The sequence below is a fragment of the Gasterosteus aculeatus genome, chromosome 4 (assembly GCF_964276395.1).
Source record: "Gasterosteus aculeatus chromosome 4, fGasAcu3.hap1.1, whole genome shotgun sequence".
NCBI classification, from domain to species: domain Eukaryota; kingdom Metazoa; phylum Chordata; class Actinopteri; order Perciformes; family Gasterosteidae; genus Gasterosteus; species Gasterosteus aculeatus.
Genome location: NC_135691.1, coordinates 5,285,271 through 5,307,546, shown reverse-complemented (window position 1 = coordinate 5,307,546; position 22,276 = coordinate 5,285,271). Strand labels below are relative to the sequence as shown.

At 46.3% G+C, this 22,276-nt stretch overlaps 2 protein-coding genes across 3 annotated transcripts; both read right to left on the bottom strand.

Moving 5' to 3' along the window:
- Window positions 1-260: 260 nt before the first annotated feature.
- On the bottom strand, window positions 261-3,232 carry trmt112 (tRNA methyltransferase activator subunit 11-2). The gene is made up of 4 exons (XM_040172620.2): window positions 2,957-3,232; window positions 2,452-2,553; window positions 1,504-1,596; window positions 261-662 (listed from the first exon to the last, which is right to left on the bottom strand). The coding sequence occupies exons 1-4, from the start codon at window positions 3,029-3,031 to the stop codon at window positions 561-563; spliced, it is 372 nt and encodes a 123-aa protein (XP_040028554.1). The 5' UTR covers window positions 3,032-3,232; the 3' UTR covers window positions 261-560.
- A 324-nt stretch (window positions 3,233-3,556) lies between these two features.
- On the bottom strand, window positions 3,557-22,269 carry atg2a (autophagy related 2A). Of its 2 annotated transcripts, none has more exons than XR_013467303.1 (42): window positions 21,234-22,269; window positions 20,726-20,888; window positions 20,141-20,290; window positions 19,839-19,941; window positions 18,217-18,361; window positions 17,462-17,755; window positions 17,161-17,260; window positions 16,704-16,868; window positions 16,297-16,427; window positions 15,830-15,902; window positions 15,493-15,742; window positions 15,202-15,343; window positions 14,833-14,931; window positions 14,452-14,607; window positions 13,986-14,259; window positions 13,331-13,403; window positions 12,999-13,167; window positions 12,762-12,904; window positions 12,413-12,522; window positions 12,056-12,210; window positions 11,812-11,944; window positions 11,493-11,677; window positions 11,331-11,411; window positions 10,991-11,097; window positions 10,803-10,895; window positions 10,590-10,660; window positions 10,104-10,180; window positions 9,427-9,597; window positions 9,011-9,137; window positions 8,462-8,685; window positions 8,118-8,347; window positions 7,872-8,007; window positions 7,461-7,676; window positions 7,181-7,282; window positions 6,993-7,102; window positions 6,680-6,833; window positions 6,470-6,539; window positions 6,278-6,360; window positions 6,010-6,131; window positions 5,760-5,914; window positions 5,526-5,684; window positions 3,557-5,369 (listed from the first exon to the last, which is right to left on the bottom strand). XR_013467303.1 is itself a non-coding variant. In XM_040172612.2 (42 exons), the coding sequence occupies exons 1-42, from the start codon at window positions 21,402-21,404 to the stop codon at window positions 5,133-5,135; spliced, it is 6,084 nt and encodes a 2,027-aa protein (XP_040028546.2). In that variant the 5' UTR covers window positions 21,405-22,269; the 3' UTR covers window positions 3,557-5,132. The 2 variants fall into 2 exon arrangements, 1 of the variants encoding a protein (XP_040028546.2); XM_040172612.2 differs by having other exon boundaries at window positions 6,993-7,077.
- Between the last annotated feature and the right edge of the window lie 7 nt (window positions 22,270-22,276).

The window sequence follows — 22,276 nt, the reverse complement described above, 5'->3', positions numbered from 1 at the left end:
GACACGCTGTGATCACTGTTTTACGTGTGCGTGCGTTGTGTGACGATGATGGGGGGGAAAAAAAAAAAAGACTGACTTCCTCAAAAACAACTTCCAGCCAGCCTTCTTTTTCAGCTTCTTTTCCTCAAAGCCAAATTTAGACAAGGCGCTGCCACGTCATCTGGCCTCAGCACTGAGAGCGGGCGGGATGGGGATCAGAGCTGTATGTCTGCAATACAAGTAGATCCATATTTCCCACAAAAACCAAAGACAATTTGAGCTCTCATAGACATCGGGACAGTTTTATTGAAAAAGAAAAAACAAAAGAGAAAACCCAAACAGTAACAAATATAAATCCAGATAAAACCACTGGGGGTTGCTCTGGGAACGTTTCCATCTTTTTCCTCCATTGGCAGCATCAGCCACTTAAATGTCATAACAACAATCAAACAGTGCGGTTCTCATGGCACCAATTTAAGTCCAACCTCTCTCTCTTCTCTCTGAATACCCATAATCCCATCTGAGTGACGGCGTGGGGCGAGGCTGCGCGTGGGAACCTGTTGGCTCCGCGAAGCCGCCGTCTACACCTCGTCGTCGTTCAGCAGCATGTTGGGGATTCCTCTGGAGATGGGGAACTCTCGTCCTGATTCGGGGCACTGCAGGACGCCCTCGATCACCTCCACCTGCGGAAAAAAACAAAACAACCCAGACGGGAGGTGAGAGGCCGCCACAGGATGTCAGCGCGGAGCAAAGTGTTCGGACACTCGCAAATCCTTCTGGGTCGTCCCAGGCCGGATCCAATCACAGACAATCTTAAATGCCGCCATGAAAAAATATTTACAGACCAATTAAAAAGGACAAAAGATACGATTCTGCAAAGGCAGATAGTAGTGAGTAGAGGTGAAATAGTAGTATAGACGTAGCAGGCCACTGTGGCGCTGGAGGCAGAGCGCATCGTTCACTAATCACGGGGTTGCCGGTGCGACGCCTGGCTCCTCCGTCACCATCAGGGTGTGAGAGAGAGAGAGACCATACAAGTGCCGTCTGTTTGACCGTAAAGCCAATGACTTTGAAAATGTTTGGGAGAGAACATGCTGTGTAAATATTGGGGTTGGAATAAAGTATTTTAGTTCCTGTGCTTGATCTCTACATAAATAGCTCAATGGAGGAGGAGCAGTTACGAAAACCAAGACTACGCGTCGCAAACAACCACATGAAAGCGTTGCTGCTAACTGCGATCGCCAGTAATAGAAACCGGATGTGAAGTGGCGACTGAACCCTTCTACATTACCGAGAGTCTGTATTTTACTTCCTCTACTGAAGACATCCCAAAACTATTTTAATTATGCCTTTACTGTGTCAAGTGGAACAACAGCAGCAAACACCGCTGGAACCTACAAACAAGATATCTGACGATGTCAACCAAAACATTTTCACTTTACGACTGACAGATTAGTAAAGAATATGAACAAAACAATCTACAGAGTATCTGATGCTGAAGAGGAGACCCTGTAAGCTCTTTACCTCAAGCAGCACTCTGTGCACTTTCTTCAGGAATTCTTCATTATTCTCATATTCCGGCACCAGCTCACCAGGCAGGTCTTCCCGTTGACCCAACTAGAGAGGGAAGAGACACGGTAACAGGTGTTCAAACTGGGCCGCTATGAATGAAGAGAGCATGAAATGTTCGCTAACATCTATTTAATTGTTTTTACAAGATCTGCATTGGACTCCGCCCGCCTTGCGCTCTAAATATTGCACATTAAAAGTGCCGTATTGGTCGACCACTTCTGTTGATACACAGGACTCCATCGTCTAGTCCTACAAAAGGATTAGTTTCAGAACATGTTTTACAATTTAAGTTAACTAATACAATCTATAATGCAACGCAATACAACATCTTGAAGCAAATCAGTGAACAGTTAAAAAAAAACAATGGAGAGGAGAAATTTGGGATAGAAACAAACACATTAGGTCATCAACCGAAGAAAATAGATACCAAATATACCCAAAGAAATTAAAATGTAAAGAGAGATGTCTGTGCCTGAGTAACATGTTTTACGCTCTCTGTTCCAAGGACATTCTCTTCCATCCAAGTCAAACGTATCTTGTTGCAATGTGAATGTGAATGATACGTTTCTTTCCATGATTTCGTGGTACTGCTTTTAGTATTTTTTTATTTTTTATATTATGTGGTGGTTGGTTATATAACAGCTGGTTAGTAATCTGCAATAGTTTCCTGGCTGCTGTTTAAGAGGCGTCATAACCACAAATGTGTCGGAAATAGCTAAATAACTGCGGATTTGTTACATTACATCACTTGTTCCTTTTTCAAAATGATGGATTCTTCCAAAGAATACAAGCTACTTAGAGCTTATATGGCTTCGCCACGTCTCTGAAATGCTCTGAAAAGTTGTACTGGTACTCGTGTTTATAATGGGAGATCTTCCAAGTTCTTGCAGTCGGACTCACCTCGTCTGCAGCCTGGACCAGAGCGCTCCACTCCAGTTTGGGGATCATCCGGCTGACAAACTGAGGGTTGAAGTCCACCTCATTCACCTTCACCTCGGTGGCCTGCACAAAGAAAACACACCAGGGGGAAACAACACAATCAGTGTGCAAATCAAGGGTAGTCAAACATTAGCCGTCCTCCTTCACTTCACCTGTCATTTCTTCAGGATGCCATCACTAAAAATAAAAACAATACCTGTGATCCAGTTTACTCTAGAAGCACCAGAGAATTGATATTTTTCTCACATTATTGGTTACTAGGTACACTATAGTGTGACAAGCTTTCTCTTACTTTACTTTACTGTCAAATATATTTAACACCGAGATCTCCCAAACTCAAATTAAATGGCAGAGGGAAAATACAATCCCATAGGTAGCAAAAACGCAGTATTATTTTGCCCAAAGGTGGTATCAAAATAGCATTAGCATGTCGCGTGAGCTAGCTGCTCGCGTGTTGACAGTTTACCTTGATGAGCAGCGGGTATCCTTTAACGACCCCCTTCACGTGCGATGTCAACATGTTGTGCGTGAGCAGCTTCATTCTGACAAACAACTGCCACGGATTTAACGATAGTTTCCCGGTAAATATACGCAGATAGTTAGTCTAAAACGTACGTTTAACTTGTAAATCACGCAGAAGGGTTTATATGTGAGCCGGAAGTACTATTGTTGCACCGCTAAAACAGCTCCCCGAAACATTGACGCGCGACCGTTGGTTCCCTGGTAAACGTCACTTCGCTTTAGTAAATACAGTGTTAATATTTATTTTTCTCCCTTCAGTCTAATTATCTTTATGAAACGATTATTTCACAGCCATTGTAATATACTGTAACCGCTTTTTGGGGTGATGTTTCCAATAATCAGCAGCTCTATTAAATATCCTAATTCATGACTTTCAATCAGCTGCAGATTTTGAGTCCCTGTTTTGGTCTATAATTAAGACAAATTATGTAATTTCTTCAGCCTTATTAAAACTCGTTAAAAACTGACACACAACCCCTCTTGTTCATATGATATTGAACTAGATTATAATGGTAGGTTGATTTTATTTATGTCAGACAAAAAATTTTATGAATCAAATTTTTTATTTTTGTATTAATTTTGTATATTCATCCTCTTTGTATTATACAAGTCATTCATACAGTGTATGATATAGTGAATAGTAATTACACACAAGAGATGTAACCAGTTTCAGCCTGTCACCCTCACAGACGAGCACTGTGCTCGCACACAAAACATTCTCTAACACACACACGCACGCACACACGTATTAAACAAAAAAATAATTAAACAAACATGTAAAATCCTCCATTATTCATTCTCTGTTTTCACAAGATTCCCATCCACTCAAAGCAAATTCTGAAAATGAGTATTACAATACTTCATGTTTTAACAATAAAAAAGAAATAAAGAAACATTAAAAAAATGCAGGAAGGCAACTATAGAAAAGGGCAAAGCGATTCTGAAGACAGAGTGAGTTCATTTAGATCCCAGTCTCACTCTTCATGGAAACAGAAGCACAAATGAGCTGTATTGCAGGAGGAACCACTGGATGTTGTACTGTGAGTTGCAGACGTCGGTTGTCCAACTCAGCAAAGCTTTAAAATATCCTATGTGCTACAGAGTTTAGAGGCTTCGTCTAATCCGTACCACAACTCAGTCAGGATACTTCTTCTCAGTCAGGTGTGTATCCAAACGAGCCAGAATGTGGAATACTCGTACAGTAGCGGGGAGGGGGAGGTCCGGGGAAGGCGATACACGTAAATTAAAAAGGGCACTCGGCAGGGTGTATGGCACGAAAAGAGGTGAGGTGCGCTGAGGTGCACAGTGGGACAAAGCTGAACCAGTGACGCGGTGTCGTGAGGTTGGATTGAAATCCATCCGGAGGAGTTAGCAGAGGACACTTCATTTAAATATTCTCCCAAGTCTCTATTAAGAGCTAAAGTGGACAACAAATAGACGAATGCTTGAGTCACATCATGAGTCATTTCATCACATACGGCATAGAATACAGAGAAAGCAGGAAAGTTCAAACTCCTCTGCTTGTACCTCCGTCCATAGACTAGATAAAGCTGAAATGCCGCCAGGAATCCATACTTCCAATTATGATACATTTTCAACAAGCACAATTCAGAGAACACAAAGTGCCCAGAATCCTTGGTTTGACTGAAATGAAGCCAGTGACAGTGATATGTTTGCAAAGACAGAGAATCTGCAGACTGGTGTATTACAAGAAGGGAAGAATGCTGAATGCAAAACAGAAAGGATTGAATCTGGTGAAGTCTGTGTGACAGTGTGACGGAGCCTCGTAAAACACTGGGTGTCAACAACTGCAGTAGTCGTGCTTTGTTTTTGCGTTGCAGCTCATTAGTCCATCCACACATGCATACACATTCAAACCCTGGATTTGCTCCCTTAACTAAGACCAAAATCATAACTCTCTCGCTCACGCTCACACACACAAACACACACACACACACACACACACACACACACACACACACACACACACACACACACACACACACACACACACACACACACACACACACACACACACACACACACACACACACACACACACACACACACACTCTCACTCTCACTCTCACTCTTTCTCTCTTACACAGAAAAGGTCGTCATTATTCTTGACCGTCGTCTGTGCGCCACTTCAGGAAATCCTCCTTCCGGGCGTCGGGTTTGATCTGGTTCCGCATGCCACCGAGCAGATTGGAAGTGGCCTCGGAGGCCACTATTAATGGTCGGACCACAGTGGGCGGGATCTGCCGCAGGACGCCGCCCACAGCGCCGGGCAGACCCTTCTGTTCGTGGCCCCGGGACGCCACATCGCAGAGGGTCAGAGCCGTGTCAATCACTCCCTGCAGGGCAGAGGGGGAGATTAGTCCAAACATAGTGTGCATGGACGTGCACTTATGAGCACCGTGGATCCGGTTGTGCAGGAAATACTTTATCAATTATAAAGTATTATATTGTCTGGTCTGAAGAAAATGGTTAGAGTAAGTTTGGGGACGCACCTCTCTGACGGTGTCGTAAGCCTTGGCCACACCTTCTCGGAGGTCTGCAGGCTGAGCAGCTCGGCGGGGCCGGCTGGAGGGAGCCCGGCCCTCTGTGATGGCAAAGCGGTTCAGGGGCGGCGTTGGAGACAGAATGTCGTACACCGTCTCTGCCGTGGCCTGTAACAGACGCAGACCGACATCAGGCCTGGCGCACTCGTGACGCACACCGAGAGCCCTTCACTGACAGAGTACCTGTATGGCCTGCACCAGCCGGTTGCTGAGCTCCAGAGCAGCTGAAGCTGTGGAGGTGCCGAACGATGCCGCCCCCCTCTGGAGGCCTCGAATAATGCGTCCATCCTTCCTATACTGCTCGATAGGCAACCAGAACAGATCCCTCACTCCATGAACTGGAGAGACACAAAGAGAGAGAGAGAGTTATGGAAGAAATAAACCCACAGATAAAACAGGATAATGGAAGTTGTTTGGGGTTGTGTAGACTCACACAGCTGGACAACAGAGTGCATGGGACCGACTCCTCCCAGAATGCCCGGCAGCTGGTTCTTCCTGATGTCCGTCAGCCACTCGGTGATGGCGTACTGTATCACTTTGTCCACTCCGAGGAGACTAGACGGGGTTTCAGAAGACAGAGTAAGGAACTTGCAACTGGAAAACTGGTTTGCAATTCAAATATGATGATCAAATGACTTTGTATCTCGCTGTGTCTCAAAAAACAACGGCATGTGACTGTGTGTGTGTGTGTAGGTGTCTACCCGTGTCTACAGCACAGCCTCTTCAGCTTCAACTCAGAACAGTTTAATTGGGCCAGACCGATCAGAATCCCTGCAAACGTTCCCTGTAGGACAGAAGGAGTGTGAACAGTCAGCCTATGCGCTCATGATGACACCCACAGAGCTCCTACAGATTGCGTTTGGTGATGATGAGCTATTTGAGTGATACCTCACCTGTTCAATGACGACATGTTTGCCTTGATAGTCTAGCCAGATAGGCACTTCAGAGGTGAATCGGAACTCCCTGAAATAGCATTGGTAGCATCATACCACTTTTCACAAAGAAGCTTTATTGTTTGTAACACATAAGTTTCATTTTCTGTTAGGCTGGAAAGGCAGAATCAGACTTTGGCCGAGCATTCCGGTGAATTTGCGCTAGCGTACCGGAAGTAGATTGGCTGGTCGGAGGAAGAGGTGGAACCGGCAGAAGAGGAGCTCTTCTCGCTGTAGGTAGTTTCTACAGAAGCTGTGAGGTCAGGACCGAGAGCGGCGGCGGACTCCGCCTCCTCAGAGGCCTTCTGGGACGTGTCTGCCTTCACTGAAAAATAGATGGGAAAAAATATAGAGAAATAAAAACCTCAAACATTAACTACAGAAAATTTGATGAAAGCCCTTAATAATAGGTTTGAAGTCTATTGATGAAATATGCAACAAAGAAGTATAGAATAACTTAAAAAATAGCTAAAGGTGGCCGCACCTTCAGTTGCAGGGTCCACAGGCAGGTACGGGTTAACAAAGGAAGCTAGATTACTGAAATAGTCCTTCAGGAAAAAGAGTGCATCCTGAACGAGGGACAGAAACAAAAGCCTGTTTAGATGTGGAAGTAGCTGCCACTTGTATCAGGACTGAAGCCCCCTCAGAAGAGCTTTGTGGGCTGGCAGTTACCTGGTCGATGTTCAGTCGTAGAGGCAGCAGGCTGACTCGCAGACAGCACTCGGGTCCACCGAGGCCAGACTCTGGACAAACTTGCAGCGCCTTCACAGTTAGCTACAAAAAGAAAACTCCCACTTAACATCTCATCATTAGCAAGTTATCATTAAATGGTGTATAGCCAAGTCGTCCCGATAGAAACGACGGTTTGGTCCCACTATGGGGGAAGTGAATGAATCAAAGTCTCCCTGTGTCCGCCCTCCCCGTCCCCGTCCCTCCTTCTCAACTGTCTCACCATGTTGGAGTGGGCCCTCCGAGGCATGCTCTCGCTGGTGTAGAGGTAGAGGAATTTGTTGAGTTGTGAGGAGGCCAGTCGGTCTCGAACCTCTAACTCCTGGACGATGAACACCTGCCTGGAGAGAGGCTGCTCGCCATCGGGACCGACCGCCACCAGCACTTCTCCACCCGGCCCCGCCACCGCCGCTTGATAGGACTCGTGCTGGAAGGACACCTGGGTCACAACGGGAGGAACACGTTGAAAGAGATGGTGTTAAATATGTTTAGGTGGGTGCTGGTGAAGCTGCAGACTGACGGAGAGGAACAGCTGGCATGGCTCCGTCCAGAGGGGAAGAAAATCTACCTACAAGAGTGATATAGATATTTTCTACAAGGAATATGGAAGTCATGCATCTATATGCATGTATACCTTGGTCAGCTGGATCTCCATCAGCAGCGTATGCTGCCGCCCGCTGCCTCCAGCCCAGCGCCACGAGTTCTGGGGACGAGAAGGAGCAACAGAGCGAGACGGGGACCCACGAACACCAGCAGGGACTGAACGAGCTCTACAGGGAGGGGAACAGAGAGAGTGAGCAGCGACCAAACACGAGTGGAAGGCTCTCATGCCCAATGATGAACATACTGCAAGACAAACTACATTTGTCGTGTTTGTTACCGGTTTGTGTGCTGGGCATGTACGGACACGGGCTTGCCGCCGAAGTCCTTGCCCCCGTAGAGATGCCAGACCACAGAGATCTCCCGCAGAACCACCCGGCTCTGGGGCACTGGGAAGCGGCTGGGGGCTCGGAGCAGGTCCGAGCTCCCTCGGGGCCGAGAGAAGTGACTCTCCTTCACCCTGATGGGCCCCTGAGAGAACACCGTCACCACGGGCTCCCCGTCTCTGGGCTGTAACAAATCCCACATGTGGACATTTAGCAAGAAAGCATACCACGTATAAGGAGTCGTGCTATGAGGAAGTGAGCCAATGGGGACCGTGAAAGAAAAAGCCGCGCGACTCACAGGAATGCCCATCCCGGGAGCCTCCAAGATGCAAAAGTCATCGTTGTCGGTCGAGCCCTCGGAGCCTTCATCAGACATCATGTCCGCCTGTGCCTCCGTTGCTGTGGCAACCAGTCCTTCAAGCTCAGAGTCCTCGCCTTGCAGCGCGGTGGCTATGCGCTTGGAAGCTTCACCAGGGAACAAGTAAACAGAGACAGGCGAGCCTCTCAGCATGGAAGGGGAACCTGTGCAAAAAAAGCATAGAGTTGTGGGATATTCATATGTACACATACACACACACACACACACACGGGTTATGACTAATAAAAGCTGGAGCACACGTGTACGATGCACGCAGCTATACATTACACCACTGTGGTGTCAGTAAAATCTGTTTTCCTTCCTTGAACTTCATTAAGTCAAAGTGAGATAATACACACCACAATTTATATAGCTTAGGGAAACCAATTTAAACACATCATCCCACAAATCCTCCTGCTACACACCAGCTAACTTGTCATTGCAGGATCCGGATGTTGAGTTGTGTATGAAAAGAATACCCTTCCGTACCTGGATCTAAACCCTCTTCTTGTTGGCTCTTCTCCGTGTCGATTAAGGCATCTGCCAGGTCATACTGGTTGATCTCGGCGGTTTCAGCCGCAGGGCAGGGCGGCAACGACGCGGGACTTTCTGACAGCTAACAAGGCAGAATGTCATCGTAGAACATTAAACAAATATACCACTTGTACGTTTACTAGCTCTACTTCTGTAAACATTTATTTTATCATTAATTATATATATATTTTAATCAGGAGTCAGCCATCACATATAAAAAAAGGCATAATATAGCAAAATAAACATACTCATCCTTATGAGGAAAACAATGGCAGTGTAAAAAAGCTTAAGCTGCTTCACTAAACTGAGGCCATTTTTCAGTTCTTTTAAATTCACAAAATGTATTCTCCAGTTAAAAATGATGGTCTTACTGGTAATTTCTGGCCGGCGATTTCAGTGGGTGAGGTGTGTCGCGGTGGAGGGTGCAGGTCGCCCTGGGAGACCAGGTACTGCAGCATATTAACCAGGGCAGCGCAGGAATCTGCACAGGTATGAACGTGAACCACATTGTTGGAGCAACGGAGCTCAAAGAGAGGCTGAGACTGCAGAGAGAGGAAGCAGAGGAGGCACATTTAAACATTTAAAGCGTGTGACAGAGAGAGTTGTGACAAAAGGGGAGGGATGAACAAACACTCAATAAATGAGAACGCACCTGAATGCTATAAATAAAGAAAAGATTAGACGATGGAAATGCAAATACAAAACATTGTTTCATAATTCAATTTTAGCTAAACTTCACAATTCTACACCTTTTGCTACTGATTGGTTTGAAGGGCAGCTGCGTCTTCGCTGTCGGACCTCATGTTTACTGTCACCTGTTTGTTTTTGGTTCCATATCCAACTGAAAAGTAATCCCGGTCGTTTTTTGCGTAACTATAATTATAATAAAGCTTCATTATGGTAAAACAAATATTTATAAACACGAGGCCGGCCCGTGCTTGTGGTTTCAGAAGGGAATCCAGCTAAATGATAGCGTTTTGTTTATGTTCACATTGTCCCTGGCGGCGTTGGTCTGAGTGCTTCCTGTGAACAGATGGCGAGCACTCACCAGCTTGCCCGTGTCGCTGCCTTTCCAAGTGGTGATGGCGAGCTCCAGCAGGTCAATGTCCAGAACACACACGTAGTCTGTGTGACACAAAGATAGACAGCGGATCATTTTGACATTGAGCCTTTATTTACGTCACTAATATTAACTTCTGTATCATCTCTAGTATAAGACGCCAACGTGTTGTAAGAGGACCTCCTTTTCCAACACCTCCTTTGGACATTTTATTTGTTCTAATGTTGACTTTCAGCTTGACAACGCCTCTAACAAACACACATGCCTGTAACAAACCTCCTGACTTTCTTTAAACAAGTTACAGGAACTTCTCTGAAGTGGTGGCTGACTGACTCGAACGGACAGAATACAAACGGAGATGAAGAAACTCGCTGGCGAGATTAAATAAACAACCAAATCCAACACTCAGTAACAACAGCCTCACTCTGTGGAGATAAAAACAACACATTTTCCAGTAACTGCACCACTGCTTACCTCTCCTCAGGTCCACAGTGTCAGTCTCACATTTGTCAGAGAGGTAGAGAGCAGAGTCATCCAGGATGAATCTGACCACAACATAACAAACACACACGCACACACACACACACACGGCTCACATTACACTTCAGAGATATTATTATTATTATTGTTTTAACTTCTAATATTTGGGTTGTTGTGTGATTTAATGGACGTCTTGATGTTCAGTACCTGAGGTGGAAGGTGGCGGTGTCTACGATGATGTTACTAGACAGAGAGAAGGACTCTGCTGTGAACAACACGCGCAGAGGCAGATACAGAGGTCTGGCAAACAAAAAAAAGAAGAAGATGAGGGCGGAGAAAAAAAAACATAAAAAGTATCACGTAAATATATATTTTCCCACAGCTTCAGTAAATACCTGTAGTCGACAGCACAGGTAGCGAGGTGTGTGTGGAGGACAGTGATGACGGCAGGCGCTGTGTATCCCAGAATGGGATCATCGATCACATCCAGGAAGTCGACCAGCTGGAACAAACTAACAGACTCAGCCGGCAAACAACAACCATTTTATGTTCAACCACCTAAATTGGTTTCAGTGTGAAAGCAGGCTTTTGCTTTTGTGCGCGCTGCAATAATGAAGAAAATGTTCATGCAGAGGTGAGGATTTAGTACTGGTACAAGCACAGTCGACATCAGAGAAGACATTGTTAGAACTCTGGAAGAAGTTCATATTTTTGCTTCCTTGTACGGCTTCTCACCTGCTCATGCCAGCTGTGATTAGTCTGCGCCACATAATGTCGCATGGTGGCACCTTGAAGTCGAAGGGCAACTAGGAACTCCTGCATGGAGAAACAGAAACAAACGTTATCTCACAGCAAAGCGACAGCAGCAGCTCAATCCGGCGTCCCAAGAGGACGTACCTTAACACTCCTCTGTGGGTCCAGTGTGACTTTGATGGCCGTGGACAACATCTGCCGCCCGCCCTCCTTGCCGCTCACACTGGTCACACCCACCTCTGTGGGGTAGATGGTGGGGTCCAAGTGCTTCGGGGGAGAAAAGCTGGGCATCTCCAACCGCTGGGGGATGGGGGTGTCTTTCACTACAGCTGTAGTGGTGCATTGAGAGGAAATGATGAGCCAGAACAAACATCGGCATTTTATACTTGGCCTCCAAGTCCATTTCAACATCATTTTAGAAGGAAAATATAAATTACGTTGCAATTAAAATGAAAAGGTGTACCTCGATGGTAGAGCTCCACTCGTCTGCTCTCTATACACAGGAAATTGAGATTGGGGTCGTTCTGGTGCTGTGCCACACTGAATATCTTCCCCCCATCCAGGTCGAGCACAATTTCCCCGTGACTCTGGTCCTCCTGGATCAATGAGAACGACATGTTAAAAAAGACAAACACTTAATTGCTAATGGATGGAGCCATAGCTGCTTTATTAAGTCTTTAGAACCACGTCTGAGGTCTCAGCCTCACCTTCTTGTCAGTTCTGGCTTGCAGGCGGCCTTTGCCGATAATCACAGAGAGGGAGAGCAGGCTGAGGTTGTGGTTGGGGCGAGGAGCCGACTGTTTCTTTCCGGAGGATTCACTGGCCAAAAAGAAGTGAGGCTCGTCTTCTTCTGAATCAGAGTCTACGCAGAGAGAAGACAGAGGAATGCATGTGGTACGTTTGACTTCACCGATTAATGGAGGAAGAAGAATCCTGATACAACACACACAGAACTCATAAATATTTCATTAATTTTTTGAAATTTTTTTTTTGATTGATTTGATTTTTTCTTTTATAAATACTTGATCCATGTGTTGTTTTTCCACTAAGGCACTCGCACTCACCCAGTCTAAAGGCCGACTTGCAGAGCTGGAACTCGTCGTGATGGCGGCTGTGGTTGGGGCTGTGGGCCGAGGGGGGGGGAGGCTCCCACATCAGCAGATCATTATTGATCCTTGGAGACAAACGGGTGAGTAAGCGACACTGATGTTACTTTAAATGCAGGTTTAAAAAAAAGAAAGCTGTAAATGGAAGATATTCTGTGACCACGTTCTGTGATCACCCGAGTGTGAACTCAGGAATAAAAAATAAAACAAATCATTTGACTGAAGGTAATTTAGAACATTTTAAAATGACCGTTTGGATACCTGATAAATGTATCTTGGAGAAGAGCCTGTGCTTCTGTGGACGTACCTGTTGTAGAAGCTCTGGAAGGCCTGTTTGCTGGGAAGGAGGATGTAGGCCAGCGGCAGGTTGACGTCCACCGCGCACTGGCACTGAGCGACGCACTGCGCCTGGAACTGGCGCATCTCCTCTGGGTCGGCTGGAATCACCATCTACCACGAGAAAGGAGGGATGAGTTCGGTGTGGGATCTTAATGGGATGGATGATAGACAATATGATATTGTGTTTTTTGATGCATCACAGCACCTCCTCAGTCTCAAACATGGTGCGGTTGGAGGAGAACGGGGAGCTGGTTTTGTCGTTGATTTCACAGTGACTTTCGAAGAAGGCGGACCCCAGGTCTCTGATGAGGTTCACCCCGTCCAGACCTGCAGCCGGGCCCTGAGCCTCTCCTCCTCGCACACACACTGATATCCTGCCCACAGAAACACAAGAAAAGCAATACTGGCTTGTGGTAGAGTAGATTATAACACAGTAACGATTACATACGGATTACGACTTTCTACTGTAGCGCTTCTGTACTGTAAAGTGGTCAGTGATTTACACTGTGGATTATTCCCATAGTCAAAACTACCAACCTTGGAAGAGAGTCGCGGTGCTTCTTTACTCTGATACAGGGGAAAGAGCCGCCCTCCCAGCCCTCGTAGGACCCTGGTGAGACAAAACTCATCTGTTCTCCGTCTGCCTTTTACATTTCAAATTGTCTCCTTCATATAGATAAAACATATATTTATTGAATATAATACCTGCTTTTAACAATGTATTGTGTGCTATAGCAAAGACTTACAGAGTTAAAAGACCCATCATTATGAATTGGTGGCAATTGTATAATCGAGCAACCACGGCTACTATCTATGAGAGGTTAAAGTTACTCATTAATTAATGGCCTTCTCCGAAAATCTGATGTTAATTCAAAGGGAGTTTGGATGCTCTGAAGTGTATCTCCAAGTTCAATTTCATATTGCTTTGCTGTGAGTTCTGTCTCTTCTAACTGGGGGCCTGCCGCCAACCTTCTACTGTAGGAATCCACCCGACTACGAATAAGTTCATCAAACTAAGCCACAAACATCCCAAGTGTCGTTTTAAGTCATTAGATGGGAAAAACGATGCACAGGGGATCACCTAGGTGGCTTATGTTGAGCACGAAGCATTGGTCCTTATACTCTCTGTACATTCATCGCTGCTGAAACCAGCAGACTAACGGCTATAGTCCAGAGTTGTGCGTGTTCCCACCGTGCAGGTCGCTGAACGAGGCCTCCAGCAGCTGGGTGAGACACGGAGCCCATGGCTGTCCCGGAGCAGTCGGCTCGCTCTGGAGGTCCGGGGCCTCCTGGTGCTTTAGCTCCAGCTGACACAGCTCGAGCACCAGCGTCTCCTGCCGCACCGCCCTCTGGGTCGGAGGTCGTCGCACCGGGAGGGGCCTTAGGTCAGGTATGGGGAAACGCAGCCGGAGGATGGCGTGGGGGGAGAGGAGGGTGAAGGAGGAGCACAGCTCGGTGCTCTGGGTCTGAGGAGAGAACGCGAGGCGGTTTAAGAGCTGGTTCAGTTGTAGTTGAGTCACTGCTGAAGCTTCGTGTCCTATTATGATGCCGTCATAGAGGTCTGATGCATCTCTCCTAGATAGCAAGCAGAATTGTGTCTTTGACCTCTGTGAAGAGTGCGTGTGCGTGTGTGTGTGTGTGTTGTGGGGTGGTTCCACCTGCATGAGTCCAGGTCCAGCTGTCTGTGTGGGACAGTAGCTGAAAGCTCTGCTCAACTTCGCAAGGCGACTGAGGATGTCCAGGTCCAGCTCAGTGCTCAGTTCTGCCAGCTCCACCCGCACCACACTGTCTCGGCGCACCACCCGCTGTTTACCCTGCCAGCACAGACACACACATGTTAAAGGACAGACTGATCCATCTGTAAATTTGATACTCCAGAATGAGTTATAGCCATTTGGAGTCCAAAAGGTTTTAAAAATCAACATTCAGGATCAACGTTAAATTAGAAGGAATATTATGTAACTTTTTAACTACAGGAGTATCACAAGGAACACGTTCAGGTGTTCTTTGTGTTTACAGAGTTTCTTTAGTGTGCGTACTTTGCGCCGGTGTTTTTCGGTGAGGCCGTAGTGGAGTTGGGCACATGGTCTGGCTGCTGCTCCAACTGTGAACATACCAGCTTTCTGGAACTGAAGCAACTGGGAATAAAAGCATAAAGAGACACAATGTTCACTCAAGTCATCCATATGAGCTTGAAAGGAGAATAACATGTCTAGTTAAAAGTAACTTCAGCCATCTCATATCTCACAATTCCAATGGAGTTTTAAAGTTTAAAGTTGCTCCATGACAATTATCACTACCTTATGGTGTCAGTCACAAACATGTGTGTCATTGGTTGAAGGCGTCGTGAAGTTTCACGTCTTAAAGTGTGACCACACAGACGGAGGCAGACGTTGACATTTCCCTACCTCACTGTACTGAGGCTTTCCGTCCTCCAAGAGGAACTCTATCAGTTCCAGTCTGCTGAAGGAAAGGTCAGAGGTCACGGCCCGACTGTGGCCTCTGCCGCTGCGCATTTCACAAGCGACCTGCACTGCGGCGCTGGTCATTCTATGAGAGAAGGTTTATTGTATTTGCATTTTATATACTACACGGCCAAAATAAGTACACTTCAACCTGTCAGTTGTTGTAAAAGGAAATGATGTGTGAAGCCCACCCAACTAATGCCAAAGACCAAATGTGCATCTGTGTTTTTCTACCTGAGGTGGGAGTGTGGGCAGGCCTTGGCAAAGCCGTCCCTCAGATGGTGAAAGTCTCGCTCACTAAACATGCTGTCCTTGAAGAAGGCCAGCTCCCGGAAGAACACCTGAGACACCTGAGCCAATGAGGCGGCTCCGTCGGGCTTAGAGGGAGGGTCCTCCTCCAGGAGGGTCAGGGTGAGCCCGCCGAGACTCAGACGCAACAAAGCGTCCGGCTTCAGCTGCTCCGACTGGCCGCTGTGTGAGCGTCCTGCAACGGAGAGGAGGAGACTTCTTTGGGAAAATTCTGGCAAGAAGGTCAAACTTTAGTTAAGTGGGGTGAGAAAGCAGATTTTACCTCTGGTCCGGCCGCTTGACTGGGGCAGACTCGACAGGGCGCCTGCTACGGGATACCTCCTGGGACAGTTCCCCTGCAGGGGAAAGTCAAAGTGGATGTCAGACTACATGGGATTTGATCGTCACACTTACAGGCTCAAGCTTTGTGTTTGTTGTTGTTTTCTCTCATTGGGAAAGAGAGAGCTCACCTACTAAAAATGAATCTCGTGCTAATACATTTGAGCCAGTTGTATCTTAGAAAGAAAATTAAACTACTAATGCTGTTTTAGTTGTATTAAAAAGGACACCAATATTGATAATTTAGGAATTTAAACCTAAGCCAATCAAGGAAAAAAAGAAGAGGAAATCCGGTTCCAGTTTCTGAAGGTTTTCAGCCTTGTTGATATGGTCTTCTACAAAAGCCTGTCAACACACACACACACACACACTCACAACAACAACAACAACACACACACACGTAGGCTGTACCTGTGTGAAGCTGGCCAGACTGTGTGAGGAGTGTGTGGATGACTCCATGTCACTGTCTGACAACTCGCTGCCGGAGCGTACAGACGTCGCGCTACTGGTCATTCCACCAGGACCCATGGAGAAAAACATTTCTGCAGGTGATATTAATCATACATTTCATGAGTAAAGCGCTTCTCTTTGCCTAAAACGTGGCAATGTGCAACTAAAGACAGATTGTCTATACTTAATAATGCTGTATACCTACATGATCTACTAAATAAATGCTGGATTTTTATTTTAAAAGAGGAGATATTTTTACTCAGCAGCTGAAATGGTTAGAAACTAGATGGTTTTAGGAGCAGGCCGGCTGGGGTTATGATGCATCTCACACAGACCGTTTAGAACTGGACCGTAGCTGCACTGTGTACCTCCATTGTCCAGGCCGGTGACGAAGGGCTCCAGGTCGGACTCGGTCTCCCACTCCGTGTCTCTGGGACTGGAGCCCAGCTGCTTACTGAGGTCCTCCTCGATCATGCGCAGGTCGTCTGAGTCCAACGGACGACTGAGTGCTCCGCCAAACTTATTATCGGTCTCTGGGGAAAGAGAAACAGATTGATGAATGTGTTTATGAGAGAGCGGTTGAGTGTAACAGTTATGAGGTATTGAGAGCAGCTTGTGACCAACACAGGCCTTTTGTCTGTTCTATTCTGTTTATTATTCTATTATTTTTTGAGTTCATCCCGTTTCAAATCACGATCCCCGTGACACAGATGCAGTAGCTGTTAAAGCATCAAACTGTGACCAGCATTCAGCATTCAGTGACCAAGGCAAGCGTAACACAGGTGATTGGGCAATGTTTTTCACACGGCCTGTGTTCTACTGTACCAGTGTCTATGCAGAGGGCCGCCAGCAGGTCTGTCAGGTGGGTAATTTGATGTGGAGACAGCAGCATGTGGACACAACCCACCTTCCCATCCAACTCCAACTGAAGGACCGGGAAGAAGAGACAGGACACAGAAGCAGGACAGTAGCATTTACTAATGCTTCAGGGTGTTACAGTATGCACACTCAAGCAGGTACCCGCATTCCCATCCACACAAAACCACACACACACACACACACACACACACACACACACACACACACACACACACACACACACACACACACACACACACACACACACCTTTGGTCCGGGCAGCATGTCGTTCTGTTTAATTTTGACGGTGGTCTCAATGAAACCGGAGCAGCTTCCGATGAGCAGCGGCTGAGACGGAGGGCGGGGAGGGGATTTCAAAGGCTTTGCCTCTTCCTCCTCTTCCGCCTCATCGTCATCACCATCTTCTTTTTCCTCCTCCTCCTCCTCTTCATCCTCCTCATCTTCTTCTTCTTCTTCCTCCTCATCATCTCCTACTTCTTCTGTTTCTCCTCCTGCTTCACTTGCCATGGCCGATACAGGGGGATCTTTCTCATGGGGACCCTGAGAAATCAGAAGATATATATGAGCATTTCTGGTTGTAAATCATATTGCAGTTTCATTTTCAAAAATGTATATTTTGATATCTTCTTCCAGGTTTTTAAAAAACAAACTGTGTTTTGTACGTTAAAAAAAAACATTCTGACTTTGTTAATTTGCAACAGTAGCAAGTGAGAAAAGATTTTCTTCAGAAATACTCATGGGAGTAAGAAACTGATTTAATGAAGTCTGAATATTTCTGGATTTTTAGTTTTATATAAACACGACTAATACACATCAGCTCCACCTGACCTGCACACACTGTGGTGCTAAATGTGATCTATGATACTTTTACTTAATATTGTATTATCATAGTAATACGTGAATACATAAATAGGCAAATAAATAGCATAGATACATAAATGAGTGTGAAAGAAAAGAAAGATTACACATTGAGAGTGGTTAGCGGGTCAAGTCTCCATCACCTGCGCGGTGCCGGTGCTGTCGTAGAACAGCTGGACGGCGCTCAGCTGGAGGATCTTGTGCAGGAAGGCGGGCGGCTGGTGGATGTCAACAGGCACGGCAGTGTGGCTGGCTGGATCCCGCACCGCCTCGTCAAAGTACTCCAGCCTGGAGAACGTGCAAACAGACACACTCATTATTTAGGGCCAATTATGGGTTTATGGGGATTTCTATTCTGAGAAACATTACCATTGTGAGCCACTCATATAATGGTTTTAATAATATATGATATGCCCGACAATAGAATACTCATCAGCACAAGCAGCATCCGTGATTGAATAGCATCCCGTTTAATAAACACTGTCCCTGAAACACGCTACGAATCAGTTCTCCTCTTAGAAATCAGGCATTTGGGATGACGGGACCTTCTGGTCACTGACCCAAGATCAACACAGCCACTTTGTCAATAAGCCACACACACACACACATGGGTTCACCAGTGTCGCAGTAACACACAATCACAAATGTCACGGCAGTCATGGGACACGTGGCACAGAAAACCATTAGTGGCTACCTGTCGATTAATCAAGTGTGTATTTGGGAATGATTGCAACCCAGCCCAGTTAACGCAACCTGCAGTTTTACCTTTAATAACACGAGCAAATCAAATCAGTGAGATCATAATTGCTTTCGAAGGATGATTGCACGAGGCTCTCCGCGGCAACAACGGCCACATATTCACAGTCTCCCCTGACAATCCCATACTGACGACACCCGGAGAGCAGCCTGCAGGCGGACGACCTCATCAATACTGACCCCGTTTAAAACAAGCTACACGCTGAGGCGGCTTGAAAACACAAGGAGAGCAAGTTCATAAGTGAGCAGGGATCTTTCTCCTCATCGGCTGATGAGCAGAGAGAAGATGACATGTCATTCCTGGCTTCCATTTTACTTTCTCTCTGCTGTGACTACGACATTAGTGCTAACGTGGAAGAGTTGCAATATTACGGATTACAGAAACATGAAAAACAACAAAAGAGCGAAACTGTAGCTGTAGCTGTAAATCTGGATGATTTACAGCGTTATGCTGACCACTTCTCACTGAAACTGTTGAATTAATGAAGGAATGTGTTTTGTTTTCAAGATGCAGCAATGCAAACATACACAGCGTCAATTCACGCACAGCATGCGTACATCATTGTTATCTGTAGAATATCTGCAAGTTTTTAAATAAATCTCAACTGCTTTACATGTTTTTATGCTCTGATCAGACCTAAAAAACCCACAAAAGAAACACCGGTAACAGAGCAGGAACAGAGACGAGAAGGAGAGGTTTCTCAGCGCTTTCCTTTGTGACCCTTCTATACCTTTAACTATCAAGGATGTTTAAAGGTAAAGATGGAAGCGTTGTTGCTTTGAACTTGGTGTTCTTTTGGAGAACAAATCAAGTGAGTCTTCTGAGCTGTTCCTCATAATATTTCTCATTTATAAGACATTAATCAGGTAGACGTTTCTACCAAAATCATCACCAAATATCCTGTAAAATACAAAATAAAAGACAGATTTAACTAAGGAGGAGCAGTCATTCATAATATGGTCATGTTGTTCTCCTTTGCTAAAGTGAGTCTTGCGGAGGGAGACATACCGTTTGATGTGCACCTCTAAGGCAACGCCTGTTTCCAGGTCCCGGGGCTGGTGCTCGATGCGAACGATAGTGTCTATGAAGGTGACTTTAATGCGACGAAGGACTGCAAACACACAGATGAGATGAGAGACATGCAAAGGTTCATCAGCACTGACCTTTCAAATCATCTCTTCTTAGCGTCTGATCAGATTGGGTTTTTAATTTAAATTTAATCTGCAGATATTTACCACAGGGAAACGGATTTTTGCACGTTCGCGCCGTCGGCTCGACACAAAGTGAGAACGCACACAGCCTCGACTCACCTGTCTCAATGGTTTGTGCAAACATCTCAAGCCCCTCCAGCTGGGCAGGCGGCTCCTCGGACGCTTCGGGAGGGTCCTTCAGGCACTCCTGAGCCAGCTGCATGCTGGAGGTCATGCTTGATGACCAGCCTTGGGAGTCCCAACCCCCACCTGAGAACAAAATATAAATAAAATCACACGGAATTCAGACATTGAGTAAGTGAGTCTGTGTGCACTTTATACATCTCGTGCAAAGAAAACAACGGGCAGTGTGAAATGCATCTGCCTGCGGATCAACTCTGCATGTTTGCTCGATGTTATTGTCTGTATTTCTTAACACTGTATGTCTCAAAGACAAATTTCCTTTGGGACAATAAAAAAACATCTATCTATAAGCACTCAAATAGCAGATCGTACCAAATGGATGCTCATTCATCGCTTGATTAACAAGAGATTTGGGGCCGTAGCAGTAATGAAACCAGGACTAATTCATCTTTACAGTAATCATCACTTGGGAACATACTTCTTAAACTGGGACAAAACCGGTGGTCTTGATGCCAGTTTACTGTCCCAGGTGGGAGACTTGTTTCGGGGGGGGAGACTCACTGGTTCGGTACTTGGGTCGGCATGTTATCTGAAGACCAGAAACTTCTAAGGTGCAGTGATCCGTCAGGAGAGCTTGCCAGGGGATGGTCACCACGATGCTGCTCACAAAGCCATCCACGATCTCCAGAGGAGCACCGAGGGTCTCCAAAAGCTCATTGACCGCCTGGAGGACAGAGAGGAAAAGGTCAATAAGAACGAAATGTCAACAAATGGCTCCCTACTGTGTGTAGACGTATCACGTATTGTATAAGGTGGAGAGAGGGGGGGGGCTGAATCTATTCTGAATGTGAAAGACACTGTGGAAAGGTGCAGCTAATCTGCTAACATGGTGATGTGTTTCCCAGAACTGGAATTCCTGGAAGAAACGCGAGCCAGGCGCGGAGCATGACGCTTGAGAGTGTTGTTGCACTCGAGTGCAGTTGCGAAACAGTCACGAAAACACACAGCGGGACACGCGGCGCGGAGTTGACAGACACCTATTTACAATAAACGCATAATAACAACTCACCCAGACGTCGAGGTTGATCTCCTTGATGACACCGCTGCCGTTGTAGAGGTCCAGGCCGAGCTGGTCCAGGCTCAGGCGCTCCTGCAGAAAGTGGCCGAGGTAGTGCTGCAGGAGGTACCGACAGGCCCGCTTCTTGATGGAGCCGGGCCAGGGGAAGAGCCAGCGAGACATGGGGCCGCGGGGAGCGGGGAGAGGGAGCGACGAGCCGGCGGAGGAGAACGAGTGAGACTGCGGCCCGCCGGCAACTGCATAACAGACTGGAGCCGAAGTGTGCGAGCGCAAGGAACGAGCCGCGGCTAGCTGCCGCAGGGGGCTACGGAAGGAAAGGGGGGGGGGGAGCGAGACTGTAGCGTTAGTTCTCCCCGAAAAAAAACTAGAAAAGCCCGTTGTCAGGACCGACGGGACTCGCCCGCTAGTCGACGGGACGTTTCTCCGGCCGTTGGGGGGCGTCTCGGCTCATTGTTTCGGTACGTGCGTGTCGAATCGGAGCCGCAGGTTCTGCTGGTGCGTATCTCTTGTTTCAGGCTTGTTTATTGTTGTCGTCTGCCAACTGATGGTATGGGGAACGTAACTTACGTGCGTCACGCGTCATCGTGACGACAGACAAAACCCCGGAAGAGACACACGACACCATCCAGGCACCATCTTTGTGAATTGAAAACCGGGTCAATATTACACCTGATTGGAGGTTTATTTTTACATTTATTATGATTGATTTCGATTAATTTGGAAGATTTAAATAATGTTGCAACATGGTGGGGATCCAATATATACATTTAATTAAAAGGTATTAAGGAAGCTGTCCTTTGTCAATACTAGGGAGCATTATTTCATTTCATGTTTATATAGAACCTAGTATCAAGGGTCTTGTATGCCACTTAGCTGTGGGACGAAAAGGTGCATGACAGTATTCATACTGGCTCATATTGCCATGTTCTAGTCAGGAACCTCCACGGACAATAAATTGTTCTTATCGTAGCTTAAGTGAAATGTATCAATTGTGTAGCAAAATATTTTTTATTATTAAACAAAAACAAGTTACA

Bases quoted from the DNA above. Each gene is read 5' to 3' on its own strand.
- trmt112 (XM_040172620.2), bottom strand. From the start codon at position 3,031: ATGAAGCTGCTCACGCACAACATGTTGACATCGCACGTGAAGGGGGTC. The intron at 1,597-2,451 runs GTGAGTCCGACT...TTCCCTCTCTAG, and splicing joins TGGTCCAGGCTGCAGACGAG to TTGGGTCAACGGGAAGACCT. The intron at 663-1,503 runs GTAAAGAGCTTA...TTTTTTCCGCAG, and splicing joins TGCACAGAGTGCTGCTTGAG to GTGGAGGTGATCGAGGGCGT.
- atg2a (XM_040172612.2), bottom strand. From the start codon at position 21,404: ATGTCTCGCTGGCTCTTCCCCTGGCCCGGCTCCATCAAGAAGCGGGCC. The intron at 20,291-20,725 runs GTGAGTCTCCCC...TTTTGTTCTCAG, and splicing joins CCGACCCAAGTACCGAACCA to GTGGGGGTTGGGACTCCCAA. The intron at 11,678-11,811 runs GTACACCTTTTC...GCACCACTACAG, and splicing joins AGTGGAGCTCTACCATCGAG to CTGTAGTGAAAGACACCCCC.